The 22,535-nt window shown below is 46.9% G+C and overlaps 1 protein-coding gene across 9 annotated transcripts in view; it reads left to right on the top strand.

Moving 5' to 3' along the window:
• KCNAB2 (potassium voltage-gated channel subfamily A regulatory beta subunit 2) overlaps nt 1-22,535 on the top strand; it is a 319,692-nt gene that overhangs the window by 224,372 nt on the left and 72,785 nt on the right. For all 9 annotated transcript variants that reach the window (XM_073603686.1, XM_073603683.1, XM_073603687.1 and 6 more), the window contains 2 exons: nt 5,497-5,540; nt 10,576-10,613. In XM_073603686.1, the coding sequence (XP_073459787.1) occupies nt 5,497-5,540; nt 10,576-10,613 (82 nt within the window). The remainder of the gene's footprint in view (nt 1-5,496; nt 5,541-10,575; nt 10,614-22,535) is intronic.

Below are 22,535 nucleotides of genomic sequence, written 5' to 3'. Positions count from 1 at the left end.
GGCGTGCACAATTTTAAAGTGTCTTTGTAAATTGTAACAAATTGTAAAGCGACATGTTTGGTATCTATTTACTCGCGTAACGTCATCTTTAAAAAATGGGTTATGCATTGTGTTTTTTTGTTTTTCTGGGTTTTTTTGCATTAAAATACAAATAAAAAAAAAGTAAATTTTTTTCCCAAAAATTGCATTTGAAAAACCGCTGTGCAAATACCTTGTGATACAAAAAATTGCAAAGCCCACCAATTTATTCTCTCTGCTTTAAAAATATAGATCATGTTTGGGGGGGCTCTAAGTAATTGTCTAGCATTGTGCTGTATCTGTAGTGTTCCATGGTGGGGTTGGGGAGATTCCAGCATTGTGCTGTATCCGTAGTGTTCCATGGTGGGGTTGGGGGGGATTCCAGCATTGTGCTGTATCCATAGTGTTCCATGGTGGGGTTGGGGGGATTCCAGCATTGTGCTGTATCCATAGTGTTCCATGGTGGGGTTGGGGGGGATTCCAGCATTGTGCTGTATCCATAGTGTTCCATGGTGGGGTTGGGGGGGATTCCAGCATTGTGCTGTATCCATAGTGTTCCATGGTGGGTTGGGGGGGATTCCAGCATTGTGCTGTATCCATAGTGTTCCATGGTGGGGTTGGGGGGGATTCCAGCATTGTGCTGTATCCATAGTGTTCCATGGTGGGGTTGGGGGGATTTAAGCATTGTGCTGTATCTGTAGTGTTCCATGGTGGGTTGGGAGATTCCAGCATTGTGCTGTATCCATAGTGTTCCATGGTGGGGTTGGGAGATTCCAGCATTGTGCTGTATCCATAGTGTTCCATGGTGGGGTTGGGGGGGATTCCAGCATTGTGCTGTATCCATAGTGTTCCATGGTGGGGTTGGGGGGATTTCAGCATTGTGTGTATCCGTAGTGTTCCATGGTGAGTTCGGGGGGGGGGGGGGGGAATTCAGCATTGTGCTGTATCTGTAGTGCTCCTTGGTTGGGTTGGGGGGATTCCAGCATTGTGCTGTATCTGTAGTGTTCCATGTGGGGGTGGGGGGTGGGGGATTCCAAGCATTGTGCTGTATCTGTAGTGTTCCATGGGGGGGGGGGGGGGGGGGGGGATTCCAGCATTGTGCTGTATCTGTAGTGCTCCTTGTTGGGTTGGGGGGATTCCAGCATTGTGCTGTATCTGTAGTGTTCCATGGTGGGGGGGATTCAGCATTGTGCTGTATTCGTTCATGCATCTCCCTGTACTGGAGCTCGGTGTCATTGTAGCATTTTCAGTGTATGTAAGTCGGAGAGAGAACTGAGAAGACCTCTTCACATCTGCTCATGTTTTATGCCTGAAGGACATAATTAAACTCTGCGAAGAACATGTGTAGCGCCGAGGAGCAGGCTTTGCCACTCATTCACCCTCTAGCAGCTCGGCGAGGAAAAGGGGATTGGGCGGCATAATCTGATGATTCCGGGTTAATACATTGATAGACATAACATCCAGCATCTGTCTGCAACAAAAACTGCCCTCCTCCCCCCCCCCCCTCTCTGGGAGCCTCACTTATAAGCAGGAGAAGCGCTGGAGGTGCAAATAGTAGCCAATAAGATTGAAGCCAAATAGATCACAAATGGAATCAGGTCTTGGGAGGGGCACTTTTTTTTTTCTTTGCTTTTCTGACAACCTTGTGTTGACACATCAACTTCTATCTTCACAATGAAAATTTACTTTGCACCCCATGCCCTCCCTGCCCTCCATCACCAGCCCGCCCCCTGCATTAGATGATGTCGACCCCTCTGTTAGAAGCCTCCTGAGATATGCACATCCCTTGTCCTAGGGATCTCACAGCCAGGTGTTAAAAACCTGACAGAGGCCCTAATCCTTCCCTACTCTATATGAAACTAAAATTTAAGTCATGTTCCCCATCAGAAAATCATTTTCTGTCAGTGCCCCCACCAGAGACCCCCCTTATTCCCGGGCCCCCACCATTAGAGACCCCCTTACATCAGTTCCCCCACCAGAGACCCCCTTTATACCAGGGCCCCCCACCATTAGAGACACCTTACATCAGTGCCCCCACCAGAGTCCCCCCTTATACCAGGGCCCCCCACCATTAGAGACACCTTACATCAGTGCCCCCACCAGAGACCCCCCTTATACCAGGACCCCCCACCATTAGAGACACCTTACATCAGTGCCCCCACCAGAGACCCCCCTTATACCAGGGCCCCCCACCATTAGAGACACCTTACATCAGTGCCCCCACCAGAGACCCCCCTTATACCAGGACCCCCCACCATTAGAGACACCTTACATCAGTGCCCCCACCAGAGACCCCCCTTATACCAGGGCCCCCCACCATTAGAGACACCTTACATCAGTGCCCCCACCAGAGACCCCCCTTATACCAGGACCCCCCACCATTAGAGACACCTTACATCAGTGCCCCCACCAGAGTCCCCCCTTATACCAGGGCCCCCCACCATTAGAGACACCTTACATCAGTGCCCCCACCAGAGACCCCCCTTATACCAGGACCCCCCACCATTAGAGACACCTTACATCAGTGCCCCCACCAGAGTCCCCCCTTATACCAGGACTCCCCACCATTAGAGACACCTTACATCAGTGCCCCCACCAGAGACCCCCCTTATACCAGGACTCCCCACCATTAGAGACACCTTACATCAGTGCCCCCACCAGAGACCCCCCTTATACCAGGACCCCCCACCATTAGAGACACCTTACATCAGTGCCCCCACCAGAGACCCCCCTTATACCAGGACCCCCCACCATTAGAGACACCTTACATCAGTGCCCCCACCAGAGACCCCCCTTATACCAGGACCCCCCACCATTAGAGACACCTTACATCAGTGCCCCCACCAGAGACCCCCCTTATACCAGGACCCCCCACCATTAGAGACACCTTACATCAGTGCCTCCACCAGAGTCCCCCCTTATACCAGGGCCCCCCACCATTAGAGACACCTTACATCAGTGCCCCCACCAGAGACCCCCCTTATACCAGGGCCCCCCACCATTAGAGACACCTTACATCAGTGCCCCCACCAGAGACCCCTCTTATACCAGGACCCCCCACCATTAGAGACACCTTACATCAGTGCCCCCACCAGAGTCCCCCCTTATGTCCTGGTCCCCATCAGAAAATTCCTTTGTCCATGCCCCCACTAGAAACCCCACTTATATCAGGGCCCCAATCAGAGACCCCACTTACATGAGTGCCCCCCGAAAGGCCCCCCCTTATGTCATGGTCCCCACCGGAGACCCCATGGCAGACCCCATTATGTCATGGTTTCCATGAGAGACACCCCCCCCCTTATGTCAGGATCACCATCAGAGACTCCCCTTTTGTCCAGATCTGAATAATGTTTATAAACAATGTTACTCTGTATCTCTCTATCCTCTCTGATCAATGTTTATTATTATTATATAGGATTTATATAGCGCCAACAGTTTGTGCAGTGTTTTAGGGCAGACGGTACAGTTACATTACAATTCAATACAGGAGAAATCAGAGGGCCTACTCATTAGAGCGTACAATCTAGGAGTGAGTGGACAATGTTTATAAACAATGTTACTTTATCTCTCTATCCTCTCTGGTCAATGGTTATAAATAATTTTACTTTGTATCTCTCTATCTCCTCTCTGATCAATGTTTATAAACAATGTTAGTTTGTATCTCTGTATCTCCTGTCTGACAATGTTTATAAACAATGTTACTTTGTATCTTTCTATCTGCCATCTGACAGACATTTACAGATGAAAGATCCATCCATCCACACACACACAGACTTGCCTTGACAAAGGGACCTGAGCGCTCTCAAAGCACGCATTGTGATAGTAGTTTGCGATAATAGAACCATGTGTTACATAATGCTGCTTTTCTTCAAGCCGATGTCTCTGCAGAAAGACTACTGCTTCCACCCAGAGAGCAAGGGGGAGGGTCCTGCTCTTCAATGTTCTGGCAGGGAATAGGCTTTTCCACTCAGGCTGTGGCTGCTTTCTAAAGAAAATGACCTGTAAGACTTTGCACACCTTTTGCTTTAATGCACTCTTGCACAGCTGATTGAAGCTGAAAGTTGAATTTAGCTTTAAGCTGTTATTGAAAATGAAGAATGAACGTGTGAGCTCCGGTTTGGACCGTACTGTCCACCAATCAGGAGCTGCAGGGAAAGCGTGGGCAATATACGACTGTAGTTGAATTGTGCAGGTGGTTTTCTACTTCTGGCCATTGTCTAAGACTAGCAGGGTTTACAGCTTGCATGGGGTGTGTGTGCGCCTTGCATGGAGTGTGTGCGCCCTGCATGGAGTGTGTGTGCGCCCTGCATGGAGTGTGTGCGTGTGCTCCCTGCATGGAGTGTGTGCTCCCTGCATGGAGTGTGTGCGTGTGCTCCCTGCATGGAGTGTGTGCGTGTGCTCCCTGCATGGAGTGTGTGCGTGTGCTCCCTGCATGGAGTGTGTGCTCCCTGCATGGAGTGTGTGCTCCCTGCATGGAGTGTGTGCTCCCTGCATGGAGCGTGTGCGCCCTGCATGGAGTGTGTGCGTGTGCGCCCTGCATGGAGTGTGTGTGCGCCCTGCATGGAGAGTGTGTGCGCCCTGCATGGAGTGTGTGTACACCCTGCATGGAGTGCCCCCCCCCCCAGTGTTGCTCGTAGTAACATCCAGTCGCTCACATCAGGTTAACTGACTATATTTTGTCCTAATGTGTATTTTTGTGATTATTCGCTGACAGAGACTCGATTATAAGATCCTCCGTAGCGGGATCCTACGCATGTAGGTCATTGTTCTTCCTAAGGCTCTTAGGAATATGTTAAGTAAATAGCAAACTCCAGGCATGTAAAAAAACAAAAGCAGACCCAAAGCACGGTATAAATGCTTTTACCGTAAAACCAACATAATTATCTGAATGTGTCTTCTAATCCCCGCACAGCAGCACTCAGACTGGGAGAGGGAATGGCAACTCTAGGAGCCAATCAGTTTCTGTGCCCCCCCCCCTGTCCAGTGAGCACATTGTGGGTGGGAATGTGAAAACACCATCTCCCTCACTTGTGATTGGGGGTGGTAAAACACCACAGTTGAGCCGCACTTTTACTCCACACCCCCCCCCCCCCCCCCCCCCGACTGCTATCCCCTTTAGCTGCAGAGGCAATGGTTGGGGGTGTACACGTGCTCTGCAAGTGTCCGGAAACTCCATGTAGTTTGGGGTACACTCGTGTGGGGATGAAGGGGTTAAAGGAGACAATGCAAGGTCACCTCACCGACAAGCAAATGTTCTCTGAAAAGTGATCCAAAAGCAGATTGCTCTTCAGAGAGCATTGCCAGCGTGGTGTTACCCTCCTGACTGTGCCGTCATTATGAGTCACACAAGTAGCGGATAGAACTCCGGTCTCTTTGCAGATAACGCAGCTCATGCTGTGCGTTTTGCCCGGAGTCCTGCTTTAAGTTGCATTGTTCACGAACTGTTCCAGTAACGGCCGAACTCTCTTTATTTTCCAGAAACCTCGGAAAGTCCGGCCTCCGGGTCTCCTGCCTTGGCTTAGGTGAGTGACATCAGTTATAAGTTCAATTGACGGCGCTATACAAGTACCTGAAATAAATAAATAAATAAATAAAACTTCATTCTCACCCAGGAAAGGAGGACATTCGTGTAGATCTATTAAAGTAAAGGTGGGGGTGGGGTCCTCTGGGGGACATGGAGTGTAATTCACGGAATTTCACATGCAATTTTGAAAAACTCAATTCATTCAGGTTTATGCGATATTTACTGCAAAAATAAGAAGCGTTTGGTAAATACCACATAAAGCTAGGTGAAAATCAATTCACAAAGAAAAGTAAACAAAAGCATTCATTGGTCTAGCCATGCGCTATTTAACAAACACTGCTGGTTGTTAAGGAGCTGTCACCCACAACGTCTTTAACAACCATGACTAATCCCTGCTGTCAGCATCCTAGCAACCATGACTCATCCCTGCTGCCAGCGTCCTAACAACCATGACTTATCCCGGCTCTCAGCATCCTAGCAACCATGACTTATCCCTGCTGTCCACGTCCTAGCAACCATGACTCATCCCTGCTGTCAGCATCCTAACAACCATGACTCATCCCTGCTGTCCACGTCCTAGCAACCATGACTCATCCCTGCTGTCCACGTCCTAGCAACCATGACTCATCCCTGCTGCCAGTGTCCTAACAACCATGACTTATCCCGGCTCTCAGCATCCTAACAACCATGACTCATCCCTGCTGCCAGCGTCTTAACAACCATGACTTATCCCTGCTGTCAGCGAGTGTGATGGTAGGAGAAAGCACACTGCACATGTGCGGGTTTTAAGTGAGCCAGAGTGCTCATTCCTGGGAAACTAGGCAAGACAGGGAGGGACTTTTGTCGCCTACCTAGGAGTTTTTTGATTGGGCTACAGAGATGCACATGGAGAGAGTGGACTGTGCATGCACGGTTTTTAAACGAGCAATGACAATTGTTCCTGCAAAGCTCAGAGCACATGCCCAACAACTGGCAAGTTCTGGAATCTGAGCAGAACAGGTCAGCCTACCTACTATACCCATTTTTGGACAGCCTTGGGAGAGGCCGGGCACAACCTCTAGGTATGACATTGAAAAGAAGCTTTAAATCCTGGAATGTTGTGGACACTGCTTTCATAAAGGTGACCTGACCCTTTAACTCTGTGACTGTCCCCTGTAATCACTCACTACTACTCCTGCCGTTGTGCCTTTTGAAGTCAAAGTTGCTGACATGTAACACTGACAGGCAGACCAGTAAGGATTATTGGGCAGTGATTGATGGGGGAACTTGATACAGATTGCCCATCAGAGGGACACTTCTGAGAGAAGTGACTTCATACGCTTTTACAGTAGAGCTAAAGGCAGAACCTTATTTTTCATTTTGGATACAGTAATGGAGGGTTATAACCCCTGTCAGGTTGTTTTGCCATCTGTGTCCCATTAGGGAGATTCCCCTTCACTTCCTGCCCCATAGCCAAAACAAGAAGTGAGAGGAAATCCTCACAAATGAATGGAATCACCAGAACTAGTGTCCCCCTCGGGAATATTTCCTCTATATCTGTTCTGGTGACAACATAAAATTTGGGATTTTCTTTCACTCTCTGTGATGTTCAGTAGAACAAATAGAAGGAATCTCCCCATCAGAGTCACAGACAGCGATAAAAACCTGATCGCTCTGCACTCTAAAACTAAAACGAAATGTTTGTCTTTATGTATACTTTAAGCCCCCGTTCACACCGAATCTGACTGTGAAATCATATGCCTTCACTTGAAGTCGCACGATTTCAAGGCTGCAGGTCAGTGCGACTTTAGGTGCGACTTGGCTGACATCTGTGCGGCTTCATACACAGATGTCTATGCAAGCCGCACCTGAAATCACAACAAATGGTGCAGGAACCTTTTTTTTTTTTTAATTTTAAGTCGGTGCAGCATCACAAAGTCAGAGTCGCACTGATTTTAACAGTTCCATTGCCGGCAATCGGCTGCGACCTGTTATGCGATTTGGAACTGTCAAATTACATTACAAGTTGCACCGGTGCAAAGAGGGGCTAAGTTGCAAAATCTATAGATGTACAATGTATTATATATCATATCTCTGTATCTATATATATATATATATATATATATATATATATATATATATATATATATATATATATATAAATATATATATATATATAGATGATACAATGTATTACATGTCATATCTCTGTATCTATAGATGATACAATGTATTGCATGTCATATCTTTATATCTATAGATGATACAATGTATTACATGTCATATCTCTGTATCTATATATGATACAATGTATTACATGTCATATCTTTATATCTACAGATGATACAATGTATTACATGTCATATCTCTGTATCTATAGATGATACAATGTATTACATGTCATATCTCTGTATCTATAGATGATACAATGTATTACATGTCATATCTTTATATCTATAGATGATACAATGTATTACATGTCATATCTCTGTATCTATAGATGATACAATGTATTGCATGTCATATCTCTGTATCTATAGATGATACAATGTATTACATGTCATATCTCTGTATCTATAGATGATACAATGTATTACATGTCATATCTTTATATCTATAGATGATACAATGTATTACATGTCATATCTCTATATCTATAGATGATACAATGTATTACTTGTCATATCTTTATATCTATAGATGATACAATGTATTACTTGTCATACAGTGGGGGAGTGGGGGGGGGGCTGGGAAGGATTTGACCCCCTGCTGATTTTGTACGTTTGCCCACTGACAAAGAAACAATCAATCTATCATTTTATTGGTCGGTTTATTATAACAGTGAGAGACAGAATAACAACAAAAATATCCAGAAAAACGTATTTCAAAAAAGTTTTAAATTGATTTGTATTTTAATGAGTGAAATAAGTATTTGATCTCCTATCAATCAGCAAGATTTCTGGCTCCCAGGTGTCTTCTATACAGGTAACGAGCTGAGATTAGGAGCACTCTCTCTTAAGGGGAGCACTCCTAATCTCAGCTTGTTACCTGTATAAAAGACACCTGTCCACAGAAGCAATCAATCAGATCCCAATCTCTCCACCATGGCCAAGACCAAAGAGCTGTCCAAGGATGTCGGGGACGAGATTGTAGACCTACACAAGGCTGGAATGGGCTACAAGACCATCGCCAAGCAGCTTGGTGAGAGGGTGACAACAGTTGGTGGGATTATTCACAAATGGAAGAAACACAAAATAACTGTCAATCTCCCTCAGTCTGGGGCTCCATGGAAGATCTCACCTCGTGGAGATTCAATGATCATGAGAACGGTGAGGAATCAGCCCAGAACTACACGGGAGAATCTTGTCAATGATCTCAGCTGGGACCATAGTCACCAAGAAAACAATCGGTAACACACTACACCGTGAAGGACTGAAATCCTGCAGCCCCCGCAAGGTCCTCCTACTCAGGAAATCACATGTACAGGTCCGTCTGAAGATTACTAATGAACATCTGAATGATTCAGAGGAGAACTGGGGGAAAGTGTTGTGATCAGATGAGACCAAAATCGAGCTCTTTGGCATCAACTCAACTCGCCGTGTTTGGAGGAGGAGGAATGCTGCCTATGACCCCAAGAACACCATCAACCACCGCCATACATGGAGGTGGAAACATTATGCTTTGGGGGTGTTTTCTGCTAAGAGGACAGGACAACTTCAAGGGAACGATGGACGGGGCCATGTACCGTCAAATCTTGAGTGAGAACCTCCTTCCCTCAGCCAGAGCTTGGAAAATGGGTCGTGGATGGGTATCCTAGCATGACAATGACCCAAAACACTTGGCCAAGGCAACAAAGGAGTGGCTCAAGAAGAAGCACATTAAGGTCCTGGAGTGGCCTAGCCGGTCTCCAGACCTTAATCCCATAGAAATGATGTGGAGGGAGCTGAAGGTTTGAGTTACCAAACGTCAGCCTGGAAACCTTAATGACTTGGAGAAAATCTGCAAAGAGGAGTGGGACAGGAGGAATAGCAGCCACCGGTCTTACAAACAGGAAATCCTTTGAAAGTAACGGTTTTATTTAGAAGTCATCAGACTATTACAGAGGAACTACTGAAGTAACAAGAAGATGAATGGCATATTTGAGAAAGTAAGAGATCAGCAACAAGAACACATAAAGAAGTTTTTGCCCGGAGTTCTACTTTAAGAATTTAGAGAAGATCTGTAAGGAAGAGTGGACCAGGATCCCTCCTGAGATGTGTGCAAACCTGATCACCACCTACAAAAAACGTCTGACCTCTGTGATCACCATCTACAAAAAACGTCTGACCTCTGTGATCGCCAACTACAAGAAACGTCTGACCTCTGTGATCACCAACTACAAGAAACGTCTGACCTCTGTGATCACCAACTACAAGAAACGTCTGACCTCTGTGATCGCCAACTACAAGAAACGTCTGACCTCTGTGATCACCAACTACAAGAAACGTCTGACCTCTGTGATCGCCAACTACAAGAAACGTCTGACCTCTGTGATCACCAACTACAAGAAACGTCTGACCTCTGTGATCACCAACTCCAAGAAACGTCTGACCTCTGTGATCACCAACTCCAAGAAACGTCTGACCTCTGTGATCACCAACAAGGGTTTCTCCACCAAATACTAAGTCATGTTTTGTGAAGGAGATCAAATACTTATTACACTCATTAAAATGCAAATCGATTTATAACTTTTTGGCAATGTGTTTTTCTCTAAATTTTTGTTGTTATTCTGTCTCTCACTATTAAAATAAACTGACCATTAAAATTATAGACTGATCGTTTCTTTGTCAGTGGGGCAAACATACAAAATCAGCAGGGGATCAAACACTTTTTTCCCTCACTGTAGCTCTGTATTTGGTACAATGTATTCTGGATCATATCTCTGTATCTGTAGACAGTACAATGTATTACATTTCCTATCTCTGTTGCGGGGGGGGTGTTGGAGGCGACCTTGGTTTGGTGTTCCCGGCATGCCGAAGATTCTCCTCCTGACTCTCTCCTTTCTCTCTTTGAAGGAACATGGGTGACGTTTGGAGGTCAGATCACAGACGAGGTAAGACGGACTTCCCATTTATAAATAACGTTGGGCAGATGAGTGGCAGCTGTTAAGAAAAGTAATTGGGGCTAAGTAGGAGGCGTGCCGGGCCGCGTACATCTGTCCGCTCTCCCGGAGGATGACCTATTTTTTTGGGGCTTGTGGGAGGGCGGCCTAATCCGAGACTCCGAGGATTCTGGGAGATTTTTTTGTGGCAGCAATTCACTAGGATTGTCGGGAGATGACAAAATGAAATTCAACTCCATGTACATTTGTGTTCCCCACCTACCTGCCCCGCTTGGGGGGGTCACCCGGGATTAGAAACCAATCGCTCAGAATCACGGGGGGCTCTGAAATATTCAGTGCCAGGACCCCATTGTATATTCTACAAATATTCATAGGCTGAAAAAATCCCCATCAGGATCCCCCCCTCCCCCACCAGAGTGCCCCTTGCAGGGCCGTTTTTAAGGCAGGGCAAAAGGGGCAGCTGCCCTGGGCCCTGTCATTGTTGTGGGGCCCAAAGCAGCTGCCTCATACTTGCCAACTATCCTGGTTTAAATTCCCTCATCCCTTGAGGTTTTAGTCCGGTGCTGTGTTCCAATATCTCAGTGTGAAGTGCTGCTACTAATGCTGCCCAGCTCTGCACTTTTGTTGTGTACAGATGACTCACCTGCAGACCCCGTGTTTACATTTAAATTACCGGCATTCATATGTAAATAGCTGCGGTCGGCGCCATTGATATGTATATCATGCCCCCCCTGAGGTCATATCCACAGTAATCTCTAGCAGCCAATCAACAAGCAGAAATCGTGTGCTGTAACCTCTAGCAACTAATCAGTGAGCCGTAATGTGTGTTGTAACCTCTAGCAACCAGTCAGTGAGCGGTAATGATACACTGTAACTTCTGGCAACCAATCGCAATGGCTGCCTGATCTGATTCAGTAAACTGATTTTGAGTCTAGCTGCTATTTATTGTATGTCTCAGAGCAGGTGGAGAGCGAAACTTCATGGGGGGGGCCCAAGAAAAGTTTTGCCCAGGGTCCAATCAATATTAAAAACGGCCCTGCCCCCTTGTATCAGAATCCCCATCAGTGTCCCCCCTATACATCACGGTCCCCATAGGAAACCCCACTTAGATCAGGGTCCCCATCAGAGTCTCTCCTTAAGGGTCCCAATCATAGTCCCCCCTATATATCATGCTCCCCATAGGAAACCCCACTTACATCAGAATCTCCCCTATAAATAAGGGTCCCTATCAGAGTTCCCCCTCTTGCGTCAGGGTCCCCGCCAGAGTTTCCCCCTACATCAGCTATCCCCACCAAAGTCCCTCCCCCATTACATCAGGTGTTTCCATCAGGGTCCTTCCCCTTTTTTCAGGGCCCCCGCTTACCTCAGGGTCCCCATCAGAGTCCCTCTGTACATCAAGTGTCATCATTAGACTTCCCGCTTACTTCAGGGTCCTCCTCAGTGTCCTTACTAATCTAAGGATCCCTATCAGAGTCCCCCCCCCTTGCATCAGAGTCCCCCCCCTTGCATCAGAGTCCCCCCCCCTTGCATCAGAGTCCCCCCCTCTTGCATCAGAGTCCCCACCTCTTGGATCAGAGTCCCCCTCCCTTGCACCAGAGTCCCCCTCCCTTGCACCAGAGTCCCCCTCCCTTGCACCAGAGTCCCCCCCTTGCACCAGAGTCCCCCCCCTTGCACCAGAGTCCCCCCCCTTGCACCAGAGTCCCCCCCCTTGCACCAGAGTCCCCCCCCTTGCACCAGAGTCCCCCCCTTGCACCAGAGTCCCCCCCCTGCACCAGAGTCCCCCCCCCCCTTGCACCAGAGTCCCCCCCCTTGCACCAGAGTCCCCCCCCCTTGCACCAGAGTCCCCCCCCCTTGCACCAGAGTCCCCCCCCCTTGCACCAGAGTCCCCCCCCTGCACCAGAGTCCCCCCCCCCTGCACCAGAGTCCCCCCCCCCTGCACCAGAGTCCCCCCCCTGCACCAGAGTCCCCCCCCCTGCACCAGAGTCCCCCCCCAGCACCAGAGTTTCCCCTTACATCAGAGTCCCTCCCCCCTTACACCAAGTGTCCATATCAGAGCCCCCCTTGTGGCTCCATTGATCTCAGTGGGTGAGAGCTGTGCTGTCTGCTCGGTTCTGTAAATGATGTGAAGTGAAGCATGTGTACAGTCCTGTTGGACTGTAATGTTATAATTTGGGTGGGCCGGCTGGGGGGTTAGTAAAACCATGTCTCAGCCATCTGTTTTTACCCTCCCTGGTAGCCTGTGTGTAAGGGTCCAAAGAGAACTCAACATAACAGAAAAGGGGGTATGAAAAGGGGGGGGGGGGACAGTCTCACTCAGCACTCCCCCCCCCCCCCCCCATGCACCAGCAGTGGACTGTTCCTCAACGTCATTGCACCCAATGCAGGGCTATGGACCCTGCTCTGCTCTTGATGACATCAAGACCCCAGACCACTGAAGTGTGAAGGTGAAGACACTGCAGTTCCGGTCTAGCAAGTGAGGAGGATCAGATAATATATCTTCATTTAATTTTTTTTTCTTCCCCTGGATCAAATAGAGAAATGAACCCTTGCAGTGCAGGCACAGAGATACTTTTTTAGTTGCCCGGAGTTGTGCTTTAAGTTTCTCTGTAAAGATGACCTGTTGGGAATGAGGTAGACTTGTGCACTGCCGAAAAATGTGTTCGTTTTGGTTTCATTTGTTTTTTGTGTTTTTTCGTAAATTTGAAAATTTAAAATAATAACTAACTATTAAATTATAAGAATTGGAATTTTCTTTCAAATTTGGCTGTTAGTGAACGTAACGAATACAAATTTATCCGAAGTTCTGAATTATTCAAAATAACGAATGCCGCATCTAAACGAACGAAAGGTAACAAATTAATAATAAAATAATAAAGCAATTTGTTACGTTCCATTCGTTTAGATGCGGCATTCGTTATTTCGGATAAATTCGTATTTGTTCCTATCACTAACAGCCGAATTTGAAAGGAAATTCCAATACCTATAATTTAATAGTTTAGTAATAGTTAAGTTATTATGAGTTATTATTTCAGATTTTCGGATTTTCATGCTTTTGATTTTGTTTTGATTTTCATTCTTATTTTCGGATTTTCGAATATTCAAATTTCCGAATATTCGGAAAAAATTGTTAAACGGGTTTTTCGTTAATTCGGATATTGCACATGTCTAGAGTGAAGTACCGGGAGCCACCTTTGCTTCCTTGCTTTTCGAGAGGCAAACATTGGAGCGTCGCCCTCACTTCACTTCTTGGTAGTTATCATAGAACAAATATGAAGGGTGGAAGTTTCAGTGCTGCTCCGGCTGCAGACTTGTCACTGAGGCCGGGATAGGGAGGGCGGTCCCCGGAGCGCGCTCCTTCAACACCAAGTCTGAGTCTTTTAACCACCTCGAAAACCCTGGACCCTGGTGGTCAACGCTGACTGCTCCCGTCATTGTGGCTCGGTGGTGACAGGTGGTCCTCCGGGTGGGGAGGAGAAGGTGCAGCCGCTCACCTGGCTGGCCCGGGTCAGATCATCTTACGGTCGCACACACAACAGGAACACTTGGCCGAGTCTTTAGCGGTTTAAATATTCATGCGGCTTTGTGCTGATCGTTTTGTTTCTTGTAAGACCCCCAAAGGGAGGATTTGCTGGCGAAGCAGCAGAAGGGGCAGCTGGCAGGATTCCCTTCGGAGTGGTGCTGCGGGCCTGGAGCTTGACCCGCGCCATTCTGCACCCAGGATAATGGCAACCGCCGGCGCTCTATTATTATTAATGCCTTTTATTACATCTTTATGTAATTAATAATATTTTATAATCTCTTAATATTATTTTATAACAATATAATATAATAAAATGATAATGTAAAACAATATATTATAATAACTTTTCATTATAATAAATACTATATAAATTAATATAATATATTATAAACATTATTCACGAATAAAAGTGAAATATTAAATGACCGAAAAGGAAATTGGGGTTTAATTTTCCAAATGGAATCGGACATCTTTCTTGCTTTCCTTGCAGTGGAGGAGGAGTTAATGAATGACATCCTGAGAAATATTGTCTGGCCACACCCCCCTCCACAACATCATCGCTGATTCCCAGCACAACCTACCCTATAAGACAGTGAGGTTACATGCTGTATAGTGCCTCATACAGCTTTATTATACAAATCAGGTAGAGAGTGCACTCTACCTCCTGGTTCGTGTGACGCGTTTCACCGCTCCTATCTGGTCTTAGTTATAATTTACTGATGTGTCCCCCCCAATTGGTCCTAGTCATAATAGACTGATACATTCTCCCCCCACCCCCCCCCCCCCCTCAACTGGTCTTAGTCATAGTGCACTGACCGGTTTCACCCATCCCATCTGGTCTTAATTATAATTTACTGCATTTTGCTCCTCCTAATTGGTCTTAGTCATAGTGTAGTGTACTGTGCTGACACATTTCACCTCTCTGGACTCATCTTTGTATTAGACTGACCTGTTTTGTCCCTCCTATCTAGTCTTAGTTGTAGTGGACTGATGTGTTTCACCCCTCATATCTGGTCTTAGTTATAGTGGACTGACACGTTTCACCCCTCCTATCTGGCCTTAGTTATAATTTACTGATGCGCTCCCCCCCATTGGTCCTAGTCATAATAGAATGATGCATTCCCCCCCCCCCCCCCCAATTGGTCTTAGTCATGGTGCACTGACAGGTTTCACCCATCCCATCTGGTCTTAGTTATAATTTACTGCATTTTGCTCCTCCTAATTGGTATTAGTGTAGTGTAGTGTACTGTCCTGACATATTTCACCTCTCTGGTCTTATCTTTGTATTAGACTGACCTGTTTTGTCCCTCCTATCTGTGCTTAGTCATAGTGGACTGATGTGTTTCACCCCTCATATCTGGTCCTAGCAATAGACTGACATGTTTCACACCTCATATCTGGTCTTAGTAATAGTGACGCAATTCTCCCCTCCTCTCAGGGCTTAGTCATTACCAGACGCGTTTCGCCCCTCCTATTAGGGCATAGTCATAGTGGACTGACACATAACCACAACACCACCTGCATGGGGTTTCCATGTTCTCTCTGTGTAAATTGGCATTAGTATGTGGATGTATGTATGTGAGTTAGGGACTTTAGATTGTAAGCTCTTTCAGGGCACAGACTGATGTGAATGTGCAGGATGTAAAGCGCTGTGTAAACTGTTGGCACTATATACAGGTGTATCTCATAAAATTAGAATATCAGCAATTCAATTCAAAAAGTGAAACTCGTATACTATATATAGATGTGTTACACACAGAGTGATAATCTTCAAGCATTTCTTTCTTTCAATGTTGATGATTATGGCTTACAGTGAGTGACACCCCAAAATTCAGTATCTCAGAAAATTAGACTATTACAGACCAATATAATATATATAATATAAATATAAGACCAATAAAAAAAATTAAAAAAAAGATTTTTAATACAGCAATGTTGGCTTAGTAAAAAGTCTGTCCATGTACAATATAGTATGCACTCAATACTTGGTTGGGGCAGGGCTGGCCCACGACATTGTGCTGCCTGTTTCCAAGAATGAAATGCTATATTGTGCCTGTAAACGCACTGCATTTGCCATCTGCGTTTGGGGTGCCATCAGCAATACATTGGCACCCGCATGCAGCAGATAGCAAGGGTAGTGTGCTCACCTGCTGCGCGGGGAACGCGCACACAGCGCACCGACTGTGTGCTGGTGTGAACCGGCCCTCAATCAACCAGGTATAATAGGGAGCCCCCCAGACCCCCACACATGACATGACGTTTACAGTCGACTTTACAATCAATCTCCCATACAGCCCAGCGATCCCCCCCCCCCCTCTGAAGGAGAGGACAGGGTGTCCGGACCAAGACTCACATGTGACCAGCCGGGGTGATCGCTCTCTGGCTGGCTCTAATAACGTGGTGGCGGCACGGGTGTCTCTGTTGTCTCTCCACTAAAGCAGTGTGCCTGGCGGGTGAGGTAGCGGCTAAGTTCCGGTCACGGTGCTGTGGTGGCTGTGGCTCCGCTTTCTTCCCTCGTCAGCTCTCCCCGGCCCGTGCGGGCAGCAATCCCAGCTGAGCGATGTGGTCCCTCGCCTGGCTGGAAGGAGGGAGAGGTGCCAGCCGGGTGGGGGAGCGAGGTGGTCAATCTCTGGAGCCCAGAGGGGGCTATTCAATTAGGTGGCCTGTGAGCGTGAGGCCTAAGGTGACCGCCTAATTTGCCTAATTAAAGAGCCGTCTCTGCCGTAGGGCTGGTGCAAGAATTTTTGACACCCTAGGGCAGTGATGGCGAACCTCGGCACCCCCAGATGTTTTGGAACTACATTTCCCATGATGCTCATGCACTCTGCAGTGTAGTTAAACAACATGGGAAATGTTCCAAAACATCTGAGGTGTCGAGAATCGCCATCACTGCCCTAGGCAAAACCTAATTTTGCCACCCCCTTGGCTTCACCCCTGACTCCACCTCCTTTGATACACCCATGTATACGGTGGAGGTGGCGGGGGTGGTGATTTTTGCGGCACCTCTCCGCCTATTTCTTCAGCTGTGGTCTGCAGGCCCGCATCTGCACCTCTGGACCCGGCCTGAAGACAAATAGTAGCGGCACCTGCTCACTTCCTCACACCAGCCATGGTCCGCAGGTATATGGACAGGCTAGGGTAGTATATGGACAGGCTAGGGTAGTATATGGACAGGCTAGGGTAGTATATGGGCAGGCTAGGGCAGTATATGAACAGGCTAGGGCAGTATATGGACAGGCTAGGGCAGTACATGGAGGCAGTATATGGGCAGGCTAGGGCAGTACATGGAGGCAGTATATGGGCAGGCTAGGGCAGTATATGGACAGGCTGCTAGGGTATTATATGGACAGGCTAGGATAATTTATGGGCAGGCTAGGGCAGTACATGGAGGCAGTATATGGGCAGGCTAGGGCAGTATATGGACAGGCTAGGGCAGTACATGGAGGCAGTATATGGGCAGGCTAGGGCAGTATATGGACAGGCTAGGATAGTATATGGGCAGGCTAGGGTAGTACATGGACAGGCTAGTACAGTACATGGACAGGCTAGGACAGTACATGGACAGGCTAGGACAGTACATGGACAGGCTAGGACAGTACATGGACAGGCTAGGACAGTACATGGGCAGGCTAGGATAGTATATGTGCAGGCTAGGGCAGTATATGGACAGGCTAGGGCAGTACATGGAGGCAGTATATGGACAGGCTAGGATAGTATATGGGCAGGCTAGGGTAGTATATGGACAGGCTAGGGCAGTACATGGAGGCAATATATGGGCAGGCTAGGGCAGTATATGGACAGGCTAGAGCAGTACATGGAGGCAGTATATGGACAGGCTAGGGCAGTATTTGGACAGACTAGGGCAGTATATGGGCAGGGTAGGGCAGTACACATGAGCAGGCTAAGGCAGTACACATGAGCAGGCTAGGGTAGTATATGGACAGGCTAGGGTAGTATATGGACAGGCTAGGGTAGTATATGGACAGGCTAGGGTAGTATATGGACAGGCTAGGGTATTATATGGACAGGCTAGTACAGTACATGGACAGGCTAGGATAGTACACAGACAGGCTAGGATAGTACATGGGCAGGCTAGGATAGTATATGGGCAGGCTAGGGTAGTATATGGGCAGGCTAGGGCAGCAGGACCCATGGTAGGGCTTTTGCATGAATTACTGCATCAATGCGTTCTGGGGAACCATGTCACCTGCTGGTGTTGGTCCACTGTATTTTATCAAGTCCAAAGTCAGTGCAGCCCTCTAGCAGGAAATTCTAGAGCACCTCACGCTTCCCTCTGCTGACCAGCTTTATGGAGATGATGATTTCATTTTCCAGCAGGACTTGGCACCTCCCACACTGCCAACAGTACCAATACCTGGTCACATGATCATGGGATCACTGTGCTTGCTGAGCAAACTCACCTGACCTAAACCCCATAGAGAATCTTTGGGGTATTGTCAAGAGGAAGATGAGAGACACCAAATCCAACAATGCAGATGAGCTGAAGGCCGTTATCAAAGCAACCTGGACTTCCATAACACCACAGCAGTGCCACAGGCTGATCACCTCCATGCCACGCCGCATTGATGCCGTAATTCATGCAAAAGGCGCTCCGACCAAGTATCGAGTGCATACTATACTGTACATGGAGAGACTTATCACTAAGACAACATTTCTGTATTAAAAATCCTTTTTTTTTAATTGGTCTTATGTAATATTCTGATTTTCTGAGATTTTTTTTGAGGTGTCACTCGCTGTAATCCATAATCCTCAAAATGAAAAGAGAGAAATGTTTGAATTATATTGCTGTGTGTGTAATGCATCTATATAATATATATGAGTTTCACTTTTTGAATTAAATTATTGAAATAAATTAACTTTTTGATATTCTAATTTTATGGGATGCGCCTGTAAATACCTGAAATTATTTATTTATTTATTTATTTATTTTTTAAAGTCCCAATTTTGAGCGGAGTCACACTTGCCCGCACTTGTTAGAAGCGGGTCCAATGACTTATTCAGGGCATTTGTATGTTCATATTGTGTGCAGTCTGTGACTTCGGACTCAATTCACAGATCTAACACACTCGGGATTGGATCGGGATCTTTATCTCCCAGAAAGTGATGGTTATTTTCAGCCGCGTTCAGTGAGATTTGGTAATTGGAGTCACACGCTGACTATAAAGATTCTCATCCTTGTGTCAGATCTTTGTGAATTCTGTCTGTCTGTGGTGTCTTTTTTTTTTTTTTTTTTTGTTTGTTTGGCCGCGGTTCGGGTCATTGTGCGCTCCCGGGTGATTTTTATAAGATTACAGAAGAGTTTAATTCTGCCACAACTGGATTACATAACTAGGACAAAATGTATTCTCAATAACCGACATCCTGATCACTCATCCGGAGCGATTGAAAATTACGATGAGCCGGTTTCATCTTACATAGGAGATCAGTTTACTGAGAGAAAGCATTCAAATCATCTGCGAGGGCCGTTATCACATTACCCGTGTGTGTGTGCGAGCGCGCTGCACGCATGAAAGAAGACATTATCACTGTTCCGCCGTCCAAACTGAAAATCATTGGAGTTTATAGACAGCCCGCTCATTTCTATAGCCTGCCCAGCCCCCCACTGCCATGGAAATCTCCCCATTGCCAATAACCCGAGGTTCTGGGAACACCGTCTCCTGATCTTTGTGAATATGCAGGTGACCTATTCCTAGCCCCACCTTTTTGTTGCTTGCTTGGGGTAGTGGATTAATGACGCTAGGACCTTCGGTAGATGGTATATGATGAATGAGAGATTAGTTTTGCGTAAACTATATTAAGCCCTTGCCTACTGCCGATCCCCAACCGGGAGGCGGAGGCCGGCTTTCTGATCATGTGACCGCTGTGATTGGGTGTCACAACATCACGTGATCAGAAGCTTCCGATTGCAAGTATGTATCAGGAGCTGCCTGTGACGGCTTAGTTAGGGCCTGATCACATCTGAGCGTTCTAAAAAGCAATATGCGTTTTTTTTAGCACTTTTTAATGTGTTGTGTTAAAATTCAACGCATAATGCGTTTACATGTGTCTTGCGTGTGTTTTCCTCCTTGGACACCTGGGAAAAGTGGATGTGACCCCAGAAAAATGCACTTAAAAAAACGTGCATTGCCTTTTTGATGCGCTACCTTTGAATATAATGGAAGGTGCATTTTTAGGCCCACTGTATGTAGGAACGTAGCCACCCTGTCTTGGTCCCACTGTATATAGGAATGTAGCCATCCTGTCTTGGTCCCACTGTATATAGGAATGTAGCCACCCTGTCTTGGTCCCATTGTATGTAGGAACGTACCCACCCTGTCTTGGTCTCACTGTATATAGGAAGGCAGCCACCCTGCCTTGGGCCCACTGTATGTAGGAACATAGCCACCCTGTCTTGGTCCCACTGTATGCAGGAATGTAGCCACCCTGCCTTGGTCCCACTGTATGTAGGAATGTAGCCACCCTGCCTTGGTCCCACTGTATGTAGGAACGTAGCCACCCTGCCTTGGTCCCACTGTATGTAGGAATGTAGCCACCCTGCCTTGGTCCCACTGTATGTAGGAACGTAGCCACCCTGCCTTGGTCCCACTGTATGTAGGAATGTAGCCACCCTGCCTTGGTCCCACTGTATGTAGGAATGTAGCCACCCTTCCTTGGTCTCAATGTATGTAGGAACATAGCCACCCTGCCTTGGTCCCACTGTATGTAGGAACGTAGCCACCCTGCCTTGGGCCTACTGTATGTAGGAACGTAGCCACCCTGCCTTGGTCCCATTGTATGTAGGAACGTAGCCACCCTGTCTTGGTCCCACTGTATGTAGGAATGTAGCCACCCTGCCTTGGTCCCACTGTATGTAGGAACATAGCCCCCCTGCCTTGGTCCCACTGTATATAGGAACGTAGCCACCCTGCCTTGGGCCCACTGTATGTAGGAACGTAGCCACCCTGCTTTGGTCCCATTGTATGTAGGAACGTAGCCACCCTGTCTTGGTCCCACTGTATGTAGGAACGTAGCCACCCTGCCTTGGTCCCACTGTATGTAGGAACGTAGCCACCCTGCCTTGGTCCTACTGTATGTAGGGACATAGCCACCCTGTCTTGGTCCCACTGTATGTAGGAATGTAGCCACCCTGACTTGGTCTTACTGTATGTAGGAACATAGCCACCCTGTCTTGGTCCCACTGTATGTAGGTATAACGACACCCCGAGTATGAAAGGGTTTAAAACCGTTTAGGACATTCCATTTCCGAACACAAAGGCAGGTACCGAACCCTCCTATCAGCCGAATAAGAAACCCATACGAATAATTCTTCCCCCCAAGTATGAGACGAGGCTCTGTACGGAGGGTCAAACAGGAACCAGACTCTTTTTTATTAGAACCAAAATTACAAATCTTTATATACATTTAAAGAGAAGGTTTCTACCTCCTGCTCATATTGCTCTAACAATACAACTGTAACCAGAAACCTAATTAACATGAGCTAGTTTACTAAATCATTTACCCAGACTAGGTGACTCAGAGACATGACCTTTAGGACAGACTTGTGGTCACTGAGCTTCACACAGTGGTATAAACACAGGACACCTTCCCACAATAGCAGGAGCTAATTACAATTAACAATACAAACAGCGATCTCCCCCCTCCCCCTCCTAGTAGGCAATAAACTATAGTAGGAGTAGACTGTCCGGCTCCTACCCAGATCTAGAGGCCAATGTGATCAGCTCTCTCAACCAACATGTTGAGTTCAGAATCAAACAAACCAAGAATAGTCTTTACATGGGAGATATTGTGGATACATATTACTGTCCCATTTTAAGTAATCCAATCATATTCTCAGAGTTCATTCTTTTCTTGGTCACCCTTCGCCCAACAGTGACTTTTGTCACAGTAGGAATGTAGCCACCCTGCCTTGGTCTCACTGTATATAGTAACGTAACCACCCTGCCTTGGTCCCACTGTATGTAGGGTTAGGAACATAGCCACCCAGTCCTAGTCCCACTATAGGAACATAGCAACCCTGTCCTAGTCCCACTGTATGTAGGAACGTAGCCACCCAGTCCCACTGTATGTAGGGTTAGGAACATAGCAACCCTGTCCTAGCGCCACTATAGGAATGTAGCCACCCTGTCTTGGTCCCACTGTATGTAGGAACGTAGCCCCCTCTCTTGCTCACTAATGAGATGGACTAGGCTCTGTGCTACAGATAAGGGTGTGGTTTTGTGGGCGTGGTCAGGGTTTCTCCAGATTTCCTTTTTATAATGTGATAACTTTGTATACCTGTATAGTTCAGAATCTCGCACAGATGTGAGGAACCAAACCAGGTAAATCCTTTTTCTCTGAGTTTATCATTACTCTGCACTGCTTCACTGTTTCCG

Source organism: Aquarana catesbeiana, linkage group LG10 (assembly GCF_042186555.1).
Source record: "Aquarana catesbeiana isolate 2022-GZ linkage group LG10, ASM4218655v1, whole genome shotgun sequence".
NCBI classification, from domain to species: Eukaryota; Metazoa; Chordata; class Amphibia; order Anura; family Ranidae; genus Aquarana; species Aquarana catesbeiana.
This window is presented reverse-complemented; position numbering and strand designations above follow the sequence as displayed.